This window comes from Candida jiufengensis, assembly GCF_024610255.1.
Source record: "Candida jiufengensis strain CBS 10846 chromosome Unknown scaffold1, whole genome shotgun sequence".
NCBI classification, from domain to species: Eukaryota; Fungi; Ascomycota; class Pichiomycetes; order Serinales; family Debaryomycetaceae; genus Lodderomyces; species Lodderomyces jiufengensis.
In genome coordinates this window covers 1,150,826-1,170,154 of record NW_026261562.1, presented here as the reverse complement: position 1 = coordinate 1,170,154, position 19,329 = coordinate 1,150,826, and the positions used below count along the sequence as shown (strand labels likewise).

The 19,329-nt window shown below is 27.0% G+C and overlaps 6 protein-coding genes across 6 annotated transcripts; 5 read left to right on the top strand and 1 right to left on the bottom strand. All coding sequences in view use genetic code 12, as the record gives it.

Annotated features, from left to right (window-relative positions):
- Nucleotides 1-2,375: 2,375 nt before the first annotated feature.
- Nucleotides 2,376-4,424, top strand: PXA2 (ATP-binding cassette long-chain fatty acid transporter; the record flags this gene model as incomplete). Its single annotated transcript, XM_051764966.1, has 1 exon — nucleotides 2,376-4,424. The coding sequence occupies one exon, from the start codon at nucleotides 2,376-2,378 to the stop codon at nucleotides 4,422-4,424; it is 2,049 nt and encodes a 682-aa protein (XP_051618326.1).
- A 56-nt stretch (nucleotides 4,425-4,480) lies between these two features.
- Nucleotides 4,481-6,121, bottom strand: LCB4 (sphinganine kinase; the record flags this gene model as incomplete). Its single annotated transcript, XM_051764965.1, has 1 exon — nucleotides 4,481-6,121. One exon carries the CDS (start codon nucleotides 6,119-6,121, stop codon nucleotides 4,481-4,483), a length of 1,641 nt encoding a protein of 546 aa, XP_051618325.1.
- Nucleotides 6,122-7,571: 1,450 nt separating this feature from the next.
- On the top strand, nucleotides 7,572-8,495 carry KGF54_004282 (endonuclease/exonuclease/phosphatase family protein; the record flags this gene model as incomplete). Its single annotated transcript, XM_051764964.1, has 1 exon — nucleotides 7,572-8,495. One exon carries the CDS (start codon nucleotides 7,572-7,574, stop codon nucleotides 8,493-8,495), a length of 924 nt encoding a protein of 307 aa, XP_051618324.1.
- A 2,009-nt stretch (nucleotides 8,496-10,504) lies between these two features.
- Nucleotides 10,505-12,382, top strand: KGF54_004281 (uncharacterized protein; the record flags this gene model as incomplete). The annotated part of the gene is made up of 1 exon (XM_051764963.1): nucleotides 10,505-12,382. One exon carries the CDS (start codon nucleotides 10,505-10,507, stop codon nucleotides 12,380-12,382), a length of 1,878 nt encoding a protein of 625 aa, XP_051618323.1.
- A 1,670-nt stretch (nucleotides 12,383-14,052) lies between these two features.
- KGF54_004280 (uncharacterized protein) lies at nucleotides 14,053-15,342 on the top strand (the record flags this gene model as incomplete). Its single annotated transcript, XM_051764962.1, has 1 exon — nucleotides 14,053-15,342. One exon carries the CDS (start codon nucleotides 14,053-14,055, stop codon nucleotides 15,340-15,342), a length of 1,290 nt encoding a protein of 429 aa, XP_051618322.1.
- A 2,690-nt stretch (nucleotides 15,343-18,032) lies between these two features.
- Nucleotides 18,033-19,295, top strand: TPK1 (cAMP-dependent protein kinase catalytic subunit TPK1; the record flags this gene model as incomplete). The annotated part of the gene is made up of 1 exon (XM_051764960.1): nucleotides 18,033-19,295. The coding sequence occupies one exon, from the start codon at nucleotides 18,033-18,035 to the stop codon at nucleotides 19,293-19,295; it is 1,263 nt and encodes a 420-aa protein (XP_051618321.1).
- Between the last annotated feature and the right edge of the window lie 34 nt (nucleotides 19,296-19,329).

The window sequence follows — 19,329 nt, the reverse complement described above, 5'->3', positions numbered from 1 at the left end:
TAACAAAATTGAAACTTTATAATAATAATAAAAATATGAAACGGATTTGAAAATATGAAATGAAATGAAATCTAATAGTTAATTATAAAAAACTTCTATTATAAAAAATGAATTGAAAAAATGGTCTCGATGAATTGAATTGTAGTAGTTGAGTAAAATTAGAGATAAATAGAGAAAAAAATCTAAAAATTGTTTCAAAATTTAATTGAGAAATTATAAAACATATTTAAATAAGTTTTTGCTTTGGTTCAAAACATATATATTAATGGTATAAGTGTGAAGGAAAATTAATTTTTGAAATTGATAGCAAATGTAAAGAAAATTAAAGTTGAAAATTTGAAATCCCTTTGTTGTTGTAAATATTATAAGAAGTAATGCGTACCTTTTTTGACGTAAATTACTTTATTGTAATAGTATTAGAGAACAAATATTTAATTACTTACCTGTGGTTAATAAATTTTTGATTGTTGTTTTACTTACACAATATATGATTAGGAAACTAAATTTTATTAAAAATTATTGCAAAATTTTATAATTGTTGATTGTTTGTAGTTAGCCTTACGCAATTTCTTTTTTTTTCATTTTGCTTTCCTTTCTTTTTTTCATAGTTTACTTCTTGTATTTAACTAAATTTTATTAGTTACACATGGCTAATCTATTGAAGATTTTCATTTTCTTATTATTTACATTTTCATATGTTTTACCTTTTTTAGTTTCTTATCCCTGAGAAATCTGAAATTTATTTGAGGGAGATTGGGATTTTCATTATTAGTTTTGTTTACCAATTTCTTAAATAGATATATCATTGACTATAATTGGAAAATGAATCAAGGATACAAATCTACCATCTTCTCTCTAATTCTTTTGCAAATAACAAAACACATCCGTTCTTGACGTTACGTTGTTGAAATTTTTTATTATCCTTTGTTCATCAATTTCGAAAAATTCTGATTGACTGTTTTGCATAAAATTTTGTTCAATTTTTTCACACAGTAGAATGAAAAAAATTTAAGTCATTCTGCATTAATTTTGAGAAAAAGAAGAAAAAAGTTTTAATTCCGTTTTGAAATTTTATTTTAACGTTTTGAATTTTCAAATTTGATTATTCATTTAAAGTTGAATAATTCGTTAAAGTTGATTATCTTAAATATTCATAAACGTTTGTAGAATTCAAAAGATGAAAGAAATTTAACTTGGTTAATTAACAAGAGTTCTAAAAGTTTTGAACTTTAATAATATTTCCTTATTTTACTTCCTTAACTTCCTCGAGGAAAAATTTATCAGAACAATGTAAATGTAAATAATATATTATTTTAATTCGTATAGATTATGTATCATAACCTAAAATTTATATATTAAACTACAAGCTTTTAAATTGTATTATTATACTATTTTTTTTATCTTTGAAACACTTCTGTAATTATAATAGCAATTTTATTAGATTTTATAATTTGAATTTTTGATTATTCTTGTTTCTCAAGATAAATAATTCACCAATTACCTCACTCATAAAAATGTATTGGAACACCTTGAGTTTCATATGAACCAGCACTAACTCAAGTTTTGAAAAATATATATATACATTAGCAATTTTAACGAAAGGAAAAAAATGATTTTATGAAAATGTAAACCTTGTCTTCTCAACTACAGTACTACTTTACTACAATTACACAGTTACCTAGGAAATTAACAATTATAAAATTACAACTTACATGTATTGTTTTGCGAAAATTATTTATTAATTTCCCTATCGTACTTTTCGTAAATGATATAATAATCGCTAAAGTATTTTAAATTAATATAACTCCGATGATTTTCATAATTCATTCTCCTTTCATATCAATCTCTAAAATTTCAATTACGTATATCTTTTTAAATTATATTTCATAAACTTTTGAAAAAGAAACTAAGAAAACAATAAGATAGCTTGTTTCTTTTGATGTTATAACTAATAATTTATTTTTATTGTATTGACAAAGTTGAAAAAATTAATGTCATCAAACTATCGAATACGACAATAACTTCTACGGCAATGTCATTTTTTTTTCTTAGCAGATTGTAACATATTTAATAAATTCAAAAAAATGTGTGTCTTGATTTCAAGAAAATTCATCAACGTTTGACTTAATTATTATTAACCGTTCTCAATCATCTTAAAGACCACAAATCATTAATCAATCTCAAATTCATATTTTTCTTTCATCTCAAATTCAATACTTATCAATATAACTTCATATATACTAAATTCATCAATTAATTTCAGTTCTTTATTAAATTACAAAAGTTATCCTTATCTTCCTTAACAAAATTGTGGGGAAACTTACGACAACATATTATAATTCAAACATCAATCAATCCACCTACACAACTTAACAATGGCATCAAAAGTAAAAGATAATTCAATAGCATTATCATTATTAAAACTATATAGATCCAATAGATCATTAGTATTAAATACTTCATATATAGTTTTAATAACAGCTGCATTTACGGGAGCAGCAAGTACTGGATCATCCGCTTCATCAAAAAGAATAGATAAATCAGATAAATCAGTTGATTCTACTAAAGATTCTAAAAAATCACCTAAATTAAGTAAACAAACTATTGATAGATTAGTAAAAGCTATAGTACCTCATTATTATGATAAAACTGTATTTTATTTATTAAGTCACATAGTGTTATTGGTTATAAGAGCATTATTGACTATTAAAGTAGCTACATTAGATGGTCAACTAGTTGGTGCATTAGTTTCAAAAAGATTAAAATTATTTAGTAGGTTTTTATTAGTTTGGCTCTTGTTAGGTATACCAGCATCTTTAACAAATGCATTATTAAGTTGGACAAAATCAAATTTAAGTAAAAGTATTCGAGAAAATTTAAATAAATCAATAATAAAAGATTATTTACCTGATAATTTAGATGCTAATTATTATTCATTAATTCATCTTAATAATAACAAGATAAAAGATCCAAATCAAAGAATAACAACTGATGTAACAAGATTAGCCCAAGCTTTAAGTGCATTACCTGGACAATTATTAAAACCTACTTTAGATTTAGTATTGTGTGCTCGTAAGTTAAGTCAACTGGGTGTAGGTAATGGTGAAGGTACTTTAGCTTTAGGAATATTAGCTCATTTTTCAACAATGATTATAAGATTTTTTTCACCACCTTTTGCTAAATTAGCTTCTGAAAGAGCAAATCTTGAAGGACAATTAAGATCAGCTCATTCTAAAATAGTTTCAAATAATGAAGAAATTGCATTTTTAAAAGGTCATTATAGAGAATTAGATTATATTGATTATTGTTATTATACTTTAGAACGTTTCTTAAAGGGAGAATATTGGAAAAAAGCAATTCATGAAATTGCACAAACTTTTATTGTTAAATATTTTTGGGGTGCTGCTGGTCTTGTACTTTGTTCAGCACCAATTTTTATAAATAAATATATTGGAGAAGATCCAGATAATAATGCAGCAAGTAATTTTATTACAAATAGATCATTATTATTAAGTGCTTCTGATTCATTAGATCGTTTAATTTTTGCAAGAAGGTATCTTTTACAAATTGTTGGTCATTCAAATAGAGTAGCTGAATTAGAAGATAGTTTACATGAAGTTCAAAAAAATAAATTAAAAATTCATTCAAATGTAAAATATGATAATAATGAAATATGTTTTAAAGATGTTAAATTATTAACACCAGCAAATGTAACATTAATTGAAAATTTAAATTTTAAAATTACAAAGGGTGATCATTTATTAATTTCAGGTCCAAATGGTTCAGGTAAATCATCACTTTTTAGAATGTTAGGAGGATTATGGCCAGTAAAACAAGGTACAATCACAATCCCAACATCAGAAAATATGTTTTATTTACCACAACGTGCTTATTTAGTATCTGATTCTTCATTAAAAGAACAAATTATATATCCACATTCAATAAAACAACAAAAAAAATCAGATGAAAAATTATGTGAAATTTTAAAAGTTTTAAAATTACAAGATTTTATACCACAATTAAATTCAATTCAAAATTGGAATGAAGAATTATCAACAGGTGCACAACAAAGATTAGCAATGGCAAGATTATATTATCATGAACCAAAATTTGCAGTATTAGATGAATGTACATCAGCAGTATCACCAGATATGGAACAATTTATGTATGAATATGCACAAAATTTAGGTATAACTTTAATTTCAGTATGTCATCGACCTGCATTATGGCATTTTCATAAGTACTTGTTAAAATTTGATGGTAAAGGTGGTTATTATTTTGGTAAATTAGATGCTGAAAAAAGATTAAATTTAGAAAATGAAAGAATTGAATTAGAAAAAAAATTAAGAGATATTCCAATTTTAAAAGAAAGATTAAATGAATTGAAAAAAGTTTCAAAATTACATCATGATAAATATCGTTAATTAAAAAATATTAATTCGTATATATTTTTTACATAGATAAAAAACTTTAATATTTTTTAATATTTAGTTAAACTTGATTCTGTAAATTTCCCATCTAATAATAATCCATTCATCATACCAGAAATAATTTCAACTTGAAATGATTTAAATGGAAACAGTTCACCATCAATTGATATAAAATGTTTACCACCATTATTATTCATTTTAGGTACTAATCTATATTTTTTAATTTTAGCATGTATAATTTTTGATTCATCAAATTCAATATGTGTACCTTTTTCAACACTTAATAAAATTGAAGTTAAATCAATTATTGATGTTTTTTGATTAGTAATTATCATATCCATATATCCATCATTTGGTAATGCTGCGGGAAAAAATTGAGCATCTGATGATACATAAGGCATTTTTCCAACATATAAAATATTTAAATTATCTGTTATTTCATTAGATATTTTATGCCAATTAGAAGGAACTTCATCAATCACTGTATTCTCCAATTCCAAATCTTTTAATTCTAATTCCTTTGGGTGTTTATCATTTTCTAAATGATCTTTAACATGATTTTTAATTTCTGTTTGATCTTTAGTAACTACATCAACATATAAATCACATGGATATTTAGAATTACCAAATAATCGTTGAGCAATTCCAATTTCAAATCTAATAGATCCTAACCATCTTAAATGTTCAGTTCCACAATCTGCATCAGCTATAATTCCAAAACATTGTGAAAGAAAACTTAAACTTACTTTAACATCTTGTGAATCTGTAGTTTGAGTAATGGCCATTAAATCCAATGGTTTTGGTTGTGATTTAAGCATTAACCAAGTTGTTATTTCTGTTGATTTAGATCCACCAAGAGTAGATAAACTAAAAGCATTACCTGAACCACAAGGTAATTGAGTTATAATTAATTTTTTGAAAGCATCTATCCCATGATTTGGACGTTGATATAAACCATTAATAATTTCATGAGGTATTCCATCACCTGAACAACATAATATGAGATCAAATTCTTTAGGATTTAAATTTTTTGCTATATCTATTGCATGTTGTGAATATTTAGTTTCCATAAATGTTATTTTACAATGTGCTGCTACTAAAATTGGTTTTATTTGGTCATTATATATTGATATTGCTTTTCCTTGACCTCCATGTGGATTTATAATTACTAATATGGAAGGAGTTTGTAATATTTTGGATGGATATGATTTATTCATTACGTATTGAGATATTGATTCATTTGGGTTGGAGTGGTTATTATAATTTTGAATTTGAATATTTATATTGTGAATAGATAAATTTGTTGCTTTTTTCAAAATATCATCACTATTTGGTATGACATAAGTTAATTTTAATTCATTTGAATCCTGTTCTTCTTGATTAATTGGTTCAATATAAAGAATATTTTTAAAAGATATAAATTTTGGTACAGTTGTTATATGTGGTGATTCAAATCCAAAACAATTTTTGAAAAATTTACCAAAATAACTTGTATTTGGTATATCATCTTCATAAGAATCACTATCTTGACTTGATGAACTTGATTGTTGACTAATTCTATTATTTGTAATAACTAATCCTTGAGATGATAATGTAACTTGAATTAAATCTTTTCTTTGATATAATAAAGTTTCAGAAGATAATTTTTTATTTAAAATTGTTGAATCATTTATTACTTTCTTGTTTGACATCTTATTGTCTATTAATGAATATATTGATGTTATTGAATAAAATATCGTTTTTTTTAGAATATATATTGGTTGTAGTAGAAAAGTAATAAACATTAAAGTTTATTTTGGGTGATGTAGAAGAAGAAATTGTCTAAGTGATCTAGACTATCGATTGAATATTTGATTAAACTCTTAATGATGTTCAAACTTAAATGAAATGAATTAGATAGTTAAAAGTTGATAAAAATAATAATATATTATTTATTATTGTTCTAAAGATAAAGTAAATTAAAGTATTCTAATTAATTAAGAAAAAGAAAGCTAAAAGGGATTTACAGTAATAAAAATTGGAGACAGCATTTACATATTTCTGAACTAAAACTAATACTAGCTAGTATTAGAGATCTATTGCAATTAAAATAAAGTTTGTTATAACTGAATGTTGGTTCATTTACCTAGATTTAGTTCTACAATGTGAAACTCTTTAACTTATCAATAACATGGTGGAAAATGAAATGATTTACACCAATTACTTTTTAGACGACTATAACTTCATAAGCCGATAAATTTGATTTATTTATCAAAATATTACCCCTACATCGAATTATAATAGTTAAATATAATCTTAATTTTAGTTTATATATTGTTTTAAGTAATTTTAGTTCATTAAAAGGATTATTCGGTTATAAATTTGAGGAAAGTATTAAGGAATTACAAACACGTATAATTATAATTATAATTATCACCTAAAAAATATTTAGTTATGAACCCTATTGCCAATTAAAATTTATCAATACGCGTATTATCAAACAACTGATGATTCTAATGTATTTTTGATCTATCAATCATTAATTCATTAGTCAAAACAATTCTACTGAGTTGATTATTGTTAGTCTAATAATTAACTTAAAATTTTGTATTAAGATATATTGGATCTTGTGTCATAAAACTTACATCAAATTAAAAATGAAACAGTATTGTTTTATTGTTCAGTTTTCTGGATGGTAACGAAGGTATCTAAATGGTATGAAGAGACAGTTTTTGTTTCAGAATTAATTTTAAAATATATTTTGCTATATAAATCTAGACTATTTCGTATACAAGCTGCAGAGACTTTATTCTTATCACAAAAAGTTACTATCGTAAGACGAATACTTAATTTTGCTATTTGTTTCATAATTAATTTTTTTAATCATTTCATCATAATTTTTTTAATTATTATATAAATTTTGACATATTATATAAATAAGATGAAATTTTCTTGATAACGGAAATTGCTAAATATTATTTTCCCATGATTATTTGGCAAGCTTAAACATAATAAGCTAGTATTAAATTTATTCTTTGTATATAGGTTCTATTTTAATTGCTTTCACTTTTGAATACTTAAAGGATGTTAAATTGAAAACGAATTCTATAAATTATCAATTCTAATTAAAAGTAATTTTTTAGCCCTACAATCAAATTCAAAATGAACTACTTTAATGCAGCAAAACAAATTGGTCAATTGGTCAATCACGAAGCCAAGAAACATACAGGTACAAAAACATACACCGATAAAGATAAAAACGCAATTGCACAAGCAACTCAAGGAGAATCAGAACAACCATTACAAGTTCAAATATATTCTCACAATATAAGATTTGATCAAAAAAATTTAGTTGATGGAGAAAAACCATGGTCAATTAGAAGAAACGGAGTTATTGATTTAATAAAACAAGCAACTTCAAATCCAAATTTACCTTCAATTATTGGATTACAAGAAGTTTTAAAAAATCAATTAGATGATATTGTTCAAGGTTTAGGTCCAGATTGGACTTATTTTGGAGTTGGTAGAAATGATGGAAGTACAAGTGGTGAATTTTCTCCTATATTATATAATAAACAAGATTGGGAACCTATTTTCACAAAAACTTTTTGGTTAAGTGAAACTCCAAGTAAGCCAAGTAAAAGTTGGGATGCAGCAATGAATCGTATAGTATCAAATGTAATTTTGAAAAATAAAAAAGTTCCTGGTAAATCAATAAATTTTTTCAATACTCATTTCGATCATAAAGGTTCAAAAGCAAGAGAACAATCATCATTACTTATAGTTAAATTAATGAATGAAGCTCCAGTAGGTAAAAATGTCTTGACTGGTGATTTAAATAGTGATCCAAATGCTGAAGGTTATAAGACATTATCAAATTATTTAAAAGAATCAGGAACTCAAGCGCAAAATATTCAAGGTGAAAGAAGAACATGTACTGGTTTTACTGGTGATGGTGAATCAATTATAGATTTTATTTGGACTAGTTCAAATGTTCCTATTTTATTTCATACTACTATCGATCAAACGTGTGATGGGTGTTTATGTAGTGATCATCGTCCTGTTGTTGCAGTTGTTGAAATATAGTTTATAAGTAAAAGTTAGTTGATTCATATAGTAGATATTATTTATTGACAAGGTCTCATCTCTAATAATTGAGGATTAATGTTCCAAAACCATTTATTTACAAAAATTTGCAGCTAAGTTGTTTGTAATTTGCAAAATTTGGCTTCTTGCTCGTAAAAATTATTCTAAAATATCTATTGCCTACAACTTACGTCAAAAATTTTCATGTAAGCTTGGAGGTCAATGATACTACTAACAAGAAACAGTTTTTAAACTATCTCAGTTTGCGGAATCAATACTCTGCATTCTCTCAAAGTAGGTTTCAAATCTCTCGACACGCTCACAAGGCTCCTGCAGAAAAACTAATAAGCTTTAGCTCAAACTCGTTCTATTACCAAACTAAACTCAATTTAATATAAGATTAAATCAGGAAAGGCTTATCAGTGTCGATAACAAATTAATGTTTTGATAACTTCTAGTAAATCTTGTCTGAAATGGTTTGACCTTTTGGTAAAGACACGATTTTTTTTTAAATATTGTGGTACAGAAGTTTAGGTTAGTGAGAATAATACGAGCACAACCGAAGCTCGTGGCAGCATTTTTTTTGTAAAGATTTGACACAATAAATTTAATAGGACTAAGAATACGAATCAATTTACTGTAATTCCATAAAAATGATCGTTCTCATGGATTTAAAAAGCTACACTGCACGTTTGAGAAATAAGAAGTTAAAAGATATATTTGATGGAAACAATTAAAGAAATTGCACTAGTGATCTATGATTTAATTACTTTGAAAACACAAGTCAAAACAGTCTAACAGTTTTAATTTACATCACAAATAACCTGTGCAGAATTTGGCTTTTTGGAAGATTCACCAAGATTATTAACTATTTATAAAGATTATGCACTATTTTTTTCCTCCAAATTTGGATATTAGTTACGAAAAATCATACAACAGTTTAAATGTCTATTTTACCTTCTATTAGCCTTAATCCTTTACTTGTTTATTACTCAGGCTAATATAATTGATAAACAAAAAAGGGTTTGTACAAGAGAACCCTCACATAAGTCATTTAAAATAATCTTTTCAATTGCGCTTTTTTGTGGAGTGTTTTTGATTTTTGATAGTGAAACTTTCTATAAAAAGAGTTTTAATCAACAGATTAGTGAATGTTTACATTTTGACATTACATCTATTTCAATTACTTAATTACTTTTTATTCTTTTTGCCTTTTAACTTATAACAATATACTCGAAACTTAAAACCCCCCTAATTTTTGATTGAATAAACAAAACTTTCTCGTAAATTTAGACTAAAATTAGAATTGGCTTATTATTGCAAATTTTTTAGTCTTATCGTATTTCAATCATTAATAAGTCTTTTTACAAACACCATATTGTTATATAATACTTGCAAATTAACTTAAGAAAGTATCTAATACTTGTTTGGTTTGCTAAAATAATTTTTTTGTTGAAAAATTCAATCAAAAATGTCAGAGAAGAAAAAGTATGGTTTTCATTTTTCAATCATATTTTCCGAACTAATTCGTAAAACTTGAAATTGATTGATTCATGCATGGTAAACTTTAATGAAAAACATCAAAAAAGACTATTGAAGCGGGTGATAATATTACGCAAGATTTCTATTTTGATAGACAAACTCAATTCCGAAGTTTTTCAAAGTTATAACAAAATATGCACATGCATATTGAGTTTTGTCTCAAAATTTCAATTTCAATTGATTAGTGCTTGCTATGGAATTTCGTAAATCAATCAATATATTAATATATTTATTGCATTGATTGATCAATAGTTAGCCTTATTTGAGTTGTAAAGGTGAGGTTCTTATCAATGAAACGCAAGCTATAATGTTTCAAAATGCCTTCCCCATTCATAAACTTTATATGACAGATCCAGCTATTAATATAACATAAATATTCTTTAAATTCATGACTTTATAAAGTTGAAGTATTCTATTTTTACAATTAACATATCCACAAATCATTATTCACTCGCTTTTCAACTAAAATGAAATTACTTTCAACTACTTATTTCATATCAATTGCTTTAGCTATTCCATCATTTCCAAAATCAAACTCAGTTTTTGATAAAAGAGATTCAATTGATGATTGTACTAAACAAAATGACAATTGTAAACAAGCTATTGTATTTGCTCAAAATTATTGTGGATCAGAAACTGTTACAGCAGAATGTACCTGTAGTTTAGATGTAACTAGTGATTATTATACATTAAATCAAAAATGTTTTTCTGAATGTGGTGAAGATGTTGCATTTTTAACTCCCGAACAATTTGCAGCTTATTTTTGTATTAACGTTACTCCAAAGCCTCCAAATCAACCAAACCCACCAGCATCTTCAATTGTTGCTCCAGCTCCACCAGCTTCATCAAATGTTGCTCCAGCTCCACCAGCTTCTTCAAATGTTGCTCCAGCTCCACCAGCTTCATCAAATGTTGTTCCAGCTCCACCAGCTTCATCAAATGTTGTTCCAGCTCCACCATCCTCATCAAATGTTGCACCAGCTCCACCAGCTTCATCAAATGTTGCTCCAGCTCCACCAGCTTCTTCAAACGTAGCACCAGCTCCACCAGCTTCATCAAACGTTGCTCCAGCTCCACCAGCTTCTTCAAACGTAGCACCAGCTCCACCAGCTTCATCAAATGTTGCTCCAGCTCCACCAGCTTCAAACGTTGCAATTTCAATTGCACCAGGCGCACCATCAAGTGCTATAGTCATTTCAGTTCCGGGCTTTTCAAGTGAAGTTATTCAACCACCACCAATTTCATCAGGTTTATCAAGTGTAATTGTTCAATCACCTAAACCATCTGATGTTATAGCTCCTATTTCTTCTGCTAAACCAGCTTCAATTTCTTCAATCAGTGTTGGCCCAATTTCATCAAGTGTTCCAGTCTTACCAGCTAGTTCTTCAGGTTTTGCATGGTCAAACTCAACTGGTCCAAGCACAGGATCAGGTAGTGGATCAGGTAGTGGATCAGGTAGTGGATCAGGAAGTGGATCAGGAAGTGGATCAGGTAGTGGATCAGGTAGTGGATCAGGCAGTGGTTCAGGAAGTGGATCAGGAAGTGGATCAGGTTCAAGTCCAAAAGAAGTAACACTCACAATCACATCATGTAGTGAAGGTCGTTGTTCAGCTGCTGCAACTCTTACAACAGGATTAACTACAATTACTGAAGCCGAAACTACTTATACAACTTATTGCCCATTATCAACTGATAAAGAAACCATCGAGGCTGCATCAAAAACTGTCGTTACAATTACGTCATGTTCTGAAGGTCATTGTACTCCAATTTCAACTCTTACTACTGGTTTAACAACAATCTCAAATGATTTTACAACATATACAACTTATTGTCCATTATCAAGTGAATATGAAATAACCTATATTACTAGTGTTTCAGAAGGTTCAACATACGTTCATACTTCAGGTTATAAATATATTTCAGAAGCAGAAACAATCTACACTACTTATTGCCCATTAAGTGTTCCAAATACTATTATTGAATCTACCGAAGGAGGTATTGTTCATACATACACTACTGGTTACAGCATTGTTACTGAAGGAGCAAAAACATATACAACGTATTGTCCTACTGAAGTCCCAACTACAGTTATTAAATCAACAGCTGCAGGCGGTGAAGCTCATACTTTTACAACTGGTTGGTCTGTTGTTACTAAATCTGCTACTGGATATACTTCATATGTTTCTTGGACACCAGCACCAACAGTTGCTGCTCCATCAATATCAGAATCAACCATAGTTGGATCCCATGCGTCTGGTGCTGTTACAGTTCAAGAAGGTTCTGGATCTACTTTTGTTGTTTCAATACTTGCTGGATTATTTGCTATATTTGGTGCTTTTATTTAATGCTATTGAACTTTTAAAAAAAATCTTCTTTTCTCGAGATTGTTTGTTACGAAGGTTTCAATTTTTTTACAATGTTTTCATTTCGGTTTATTTCATCAATTACCTGTTACTTGTTCTCAATTATCTCGATTTAATTTAAATTCGTTTATCTTTTTCATAAATCTCAATTTATAGTTTGACTAGTTCGTATAGCTTTATTCGATCTACATTCTTCTTAATTTTATACTGACTTTAATATGTCATTTTCTGGAGCTCTCCATCGATACTTTATTCTCAGTAATCCTTGTCCCGTACCTAAATGTACGAAACTAAAAATTGTCTACATTGTTTACTATCAAATACAACTAAAACTACTCCCTAAATCTCAATATCAAAAAACAAAAAATATTAACATTAATATTAATAATAATTTTTTTTTTAATAACTACAGGACACCTAATATTAACCGAATACTCATTTTTTCAAAATTAGAATTACTATTTTATATTATATTCAGTGAGTCACTTGAATCAAATTAATTTTACTCAAAAATTTATTCTATTGGATATTGAAATCAATTTCAATACTACAAAATTTCACGCGACACAGGAATATAAAAGCCTCTTAATCAATTAAACATTTTTTTCGTAATTTCTAAATTAAGTTTAATTCTGAAACTAAATTAAAATTTAACGTGTTTTTTAAATTTATACTTAATACAATCTGCATTAACAAATTGATTTTATGTCAACAATAAGGACTTTAATTTTATTATTCACAAAATCATAGAGGCCTAGATCATCCACCTAGATCGTTGAAAGATTCACGTCAATCAATTCTCATAATTACGAATTATTACAAATTTGGAAATTCATTATATATATCAAGTAATTCGTATCTAATAATTCTCAAGTTTGATAGAATGAAAACATTTTTAATAAGAAATTGAACCAAATAGCAAACTTGGTTCATGCATAATTAAATGTAAGTTGTACGAATTCATAACAAACTGACAGATAATTGCAAACTAGTCTTCTGATCAAAACAAAAGATCTAAAAACTCTAAACACTAAAGATCATATCAATAAATTGGCTCTAAATTCTAGATTTCAGATCTAACGATGAATTTGAATTCAATTTTCTTGGTAATTAAGGGGGACATTATACAATAGTATCCAAATTAGGTTAAATTATTAAAATTTAGGCTAAATTTTTAAACTTTCAAAGGGGGGAGAGTACAAAAAGTGGAAAATTAAAAAAAATAGAATAAAATTAAAAATCTTAACTTAAAAAAAAAAAAATTAGTAAGTATAATAAAATATTTCACGATTTTACGATTTTACGAACTTCACATAATAAAAAATGAAAAATATAATATGTCATTTTGAAACACAAAATTAAACATTATAATAATAGATCTACAATACATGAATTGTAAAACACCATATCTTTTTGTACATATACAGATGGACAATAATTGATATTGGCGTTAGACGCCTACAAATTCATTTACGAATGGGCTTTGTTATTCTGCTTTTGATCATAATATGAATTTGGAAATAATATATATATCTCAATATCCTTTCAATTTCTTTTCAAGTTTAGTTTTTACAATATCCAGTCACTCCTTTAAATAAACTCAAACCAACTATTTTATTCACTCGTTTAATATAATAAAATAAATTACAAAAATGAAATCATTATCGATTACATTATTCACTTCAGTAGCATTAGCTATTGGATCATTTGATTTTTCAAATTCTTCAAGTGTTGCAGTATTACCTTCATCAAAATTTGTATGGAGTAATTCTTCAGCTTCATCATCAACTCCTGCTAATTCTATAATAAATGGTGAATCTATAGCTACTGGTGAAGCTTCATTAACTAATGGTGGTGGTAAATCTGATAGTGGTCCTATTATTACAACTCCAGGTAGTGGACCAATTACTACTGGACCTGTTACTACTACTTATCCTATTGCTATTACTTCATCTATTCCTTCAGGTTCAAATGAAGGCTCAGGTTCAAACGGTTCAGGTTCAAATGGCTCAGGATCAAATGGTAATGGATCAAATGGAAATGGATCAAATGGTGGTAAAGGCTCAACTGGTGAAGGGTCAGGTTCAAATGGTGAAGGATCAAATGGTGAAGGATCAGGTTCAAACGGTAATGGATCAAATGGCGAAGGATCAGGTTCAGGTTCAAATGAATTATCAACCGAAACAGCTATCGAAAAAACAACAGTAACAATCTCATCATGTAAAGGAGGTGTTTGTACAGCTGCTTCAACTTTTGTCACTGGAGTAACAACAATTACTGAAATCGATACTACTTATACAACTTATTGTCCATTAACTGCTGCTGGAGAAAGTACTATTGAAGAAATAGGTACTACAATTGTAACTATAACTTCATGTCATGAAGGTAAATGTTCACCAGTTTCATCTTACCCAACTGGTATTAAAACAATCACCGAAGTTGATACTACTTATACAACTTATTGTCCATTAACTACTGAACATAATGCTGAAGCCGTTGGAACTACAATTATTACCATAACATCATGTCATGAAGGTCATTGTACTCCAGTTTCTTCATATGCTACTGGATTAACCACAATAACAGAAGGAGAAACTATTTATACCACATATTGTCCATTAACTTCAGAAGAAGCTATTGCTCAAACTGTTTTAGTTACATCAACTTACAATGCAGGTAATTATGAACAAGTCACTTATACTACTGGATTAACTGTTATTGAATCAGAAGGAACTTCTTATACTACTTATTGTCCATTAACTCAAACTACTAACGTAGTTGCTCAAGCTGCTGCATCAGGTTCTCCAGTTATTGTTGCTGCTGAATCTAGTGGTGCTATTGCCGCTCAAGTTTCAACTTATGCTGGTGATGCTTCATATAATAATGTTGGATTAGTTTCAATTTTTGCTGGTGTTTTCACAATAATAAGTTTCTTTTTTTAAACTAAGTAAAAGTAGAAAAACTCAGTCATTTAAATTTCAAGATATTTATTCATCATTTTTTAATTCTGTATTAAACTTATTTCGGTCACTTTTTCAAGTGATTTTAACAAATTTTGTTTCTATATTTACATAGATTTTATAGTTTCGAGTGGTCATTTTAATAGACATGGCATTTTGTATTTTTTGGGATTTGAATTTAGTTCTAGACTTTTTAAATAGATCCTCTCTAACTTAAATTTTCTTTTAAATTTTTCTATTAATATAAATTACTTACAAGAAGATAAACTCTAAATTTGTAAATAAAAGGTAAAGTATGTGACATAATTACTGCATATAAATAGTGTTGAAATTTTCGTGTACTTATACAAAAAATTCTGGAAATAGCAGAACAAAGTAAATCTATATAAGAAGATACTTGAGAATATACCTGTATGACTTAAGTATTTTGTTCCTAATGATTATCCACCAAAAAAGACAGTAAATAACAGTCCCAGTTTTCATCGAGCAATTTCTGTTCGCACTAATTTGAGCCCTTTAATTAGATCTCAAATTTTGAAACATAACTTTTAAAGATCACGCGATTTTAAAAGACAACGGAAATAGATTTAATTGAATTTCACTGAGACGCATAAGTACTCAATGATGCATTTAGAATTACCGATAAACTTTTGAGGAATTTAAATATAGATTAAAGTTGGTTATATGTCTCGGAAAAACTTTTAACAATTGAATTTCTTTTTGCATTAGTGAACTATTTATATGCATATACACAAAACAAAATTATAAGAAAAAACTTTAAAATCTGTATGAAGACACAAAAAAAAATTGATAACTAAATTGATTTGCTATATTAGTATACATATACGACCTGAAATTAGTTATGAAAAGCGTCTTACGACGGCACTGGTAGGTGATGATGTTCATCAAGCGTTCAAGCGCTCACAGGAATTTTTTTAACTTTTTCATATTATTTTAGTGGCTGTGATTCCAAATTAGCTTCCTTTTCGAATGCAAAATGCAATTGATATGCGTCCTTTTGAAATGTGTCTGGAATTAATTTTGCCACCTCTATTCTATGACAATAATTAAGTCTAGACAAAACTACTTTCCTAACAAGTCATGAGTTTTTTAATGACCAACTAATATCTATTGAACTGCAAAAAAATAAAAATTAAACTGATTACCCCTTAACGAAATTAATATGATAATTGTATCAAAATCTAAAATTGCTTTTTCTTTTTTTCAATACATCACTTCAATTAACAACACGACACAATATCGAAAAATATCTTAACATTTGCATGATGAGAAATAAGTTTATTTTATATCCAACAACTTGTCAGTGAAATAAATTTTGAATCATAAAATTGTCTTTTGAGTAAATGTACTAGTTCTCTGTAATACTTCGCCAAAATCTTGAATAATTCTCTCGGGACTCGTGAAACAAGAAACGTATCAATAACGTACTACTTCACCATCAATTTTTTTTCAATGACGTATAATTGAATACATTACATAACTAATAAAGTATATAGGAAAAAAGAAATTTTGCGGAAAAGTGAATCAGTGTTAAGTCCATTTAATTATGGTCAAACAATTAGATATCCATAGATTTGTGATACCTATAATTGCTTCAAATCAAATCGATAATTTGAAGCTAACATTTAAGAGTTTCTTGATTTTCTCAAGTATTTTGACATTCTAAAAGTATGATAATTATTTATTTGTTATAAATTTCTTTTTTTGTATTAGAAATTATTTTTATAAATTTTTGAGACACAAATAAATTGGTACAATTTACACTACCTTTAATAATAATAATAATAATATTTAAAGAATTTAGTTAAACTTTTAGTACTTTTAAATTTAGTTAATAAATCTAAAAAGTTTAGAGCTATTGTCTAATGTTTAACTTAAGTTTATTAAAAGTCTTCCTAATCTCTTGTTCAATTTATCTGAAAATTTTTTTAGTTTTAATTATAATCTTTTGCTGGCGGAATGCTTTTTTAAATTATTATTTTTTGTTTGTGCCGCATAGACCCAAATAATTATTATTAAATATTTTATGAACTAATTATGAGAAAGCTTCGGTAATTGACGATTAAAGATTTTAATATATAGCTTCGAATTATGCATATATTCTTTTGTATATACTTGTATTTAGGTAAGTTACATGAGCTTATTATTATGTAGAATACAATACAAAACTCATAATACAAAATATTTCTCTTTTTAAACAATTATTAATATTAATTATTATTAAGTATTGATACATACATAATATAAAAAATTAATATTACTATAAAATTTTAAACGTCTTTTTTTATTTAAAAAAAAGTTATACAAAAAGAACAAAATAATTTATTTCAACATCAAGTTTTAGTTATTTTGAAGATAATCAATTAATATATTAAATAGAACAGTCAAATATATCTTAAAGAACTATTCAATCAATATTAGCATTACAGACAATAAATAGTATAATTATCAATAACAGACCGCCAACTTATAAATTTTCACTTGTAAATAAGACCCCACGGAAAAATATAATAATAATTAATACATTTCTAAATTTTTCAAAAAATTCAAATAAGAACTTCGTCAAAGAAATCATTCAATATCGTCAAAACTAGAGTCAATAAATCAAAGATCATTATAAACACTAATTTTCAAACAAAATTCACTACATTATGTCACAACAAGAGTCAACTTCAAAGCCACTAAATGAAATGAATATAAATGAACTAACTAATAAACAACAACAACAACAACAAAATATATATGCGTCAACCTCACCTTCACTAGATAATAACAACAACTACAACAATAACTATAATCAGAATGGAATAACACAACAACAATATAACAGTACGAACACGTCATTAAATAATAATAATATACCTACTCAACAACAGTATTCTCATAACAATTCAACTACTTCATTAACCAAAAAAATATCAAGACATGCACACAAAGACACAACCACAAAGGGAAAATACAATTTAAATGATTTTCAAATATTAAGAACTTTAGGAACAGGATCATTTGGAAGAGTTCATCTAACTAGATCAATTCATAATGGACGTTTTTATGCCATGAAAGTTTTAAAAAAGGAAAGAGTAGTAAATATGAAACAAGTAGAACATACAAATGATGAACGTCGTATGTTGAAATTAGCACAACATCCATTTATAATACGAATGTGGGGTACATTTCAAGATTGTCATAATTTATTTATGATTATGGATTATATAGAAGGTGGTGAATTATTTTCATTACTTAGAAAATCTCAAAGATTTCCAACTCCAGTAGCTAAATTTTATGCAGCAGAAGCATTTTTAGCTATTGAATATTTACATAATTTAGATATTATATATAGAGATTTAAAACCTGAAAATATCTTGTTGGATAAAAATGGTCATATTAAATTAACTGATTTTGGATTTGCTAAAGAAGTAAGTGATGTTACTTTTACATTGTGTGGTACACCTGATTATATAGCTCCTGAAGTTGTTGCAACAAAACCATATAATAAATCAGTTGATTGGTGGTCATTTGGTATATTAATATTTGAAATGTTAACTGGTTATACCCCATTTTATGATCCAACACCAATGAAAACTTATGAAAACATTTTAAATGGTACAATAACATATCCTGATTATTTACCACCAGATATTTTGGATTTATTACAAAAATTAATAGTAAAAGATTTAACTCAAAGATTAGGAAATTTACAAGGTGGTTCAAATGATGTTAAAAATCATCAATGGTTTAAAGAAGTTATATGGGAAAGATTATTAAGTAGGGATATTGAAACTCCTTATGAACCTCCAATTACTTCTGGAGTAGGAGATACTTCACAATTTGATAGATACCCTGAAGATAAAGATTTAGATTATGGTATTTCTGGAGTGGATGATCCTTATCATGAACTGTTTGAAGATTTTTAATATATATACATATAAACCTTTGTTAATTAAAAGC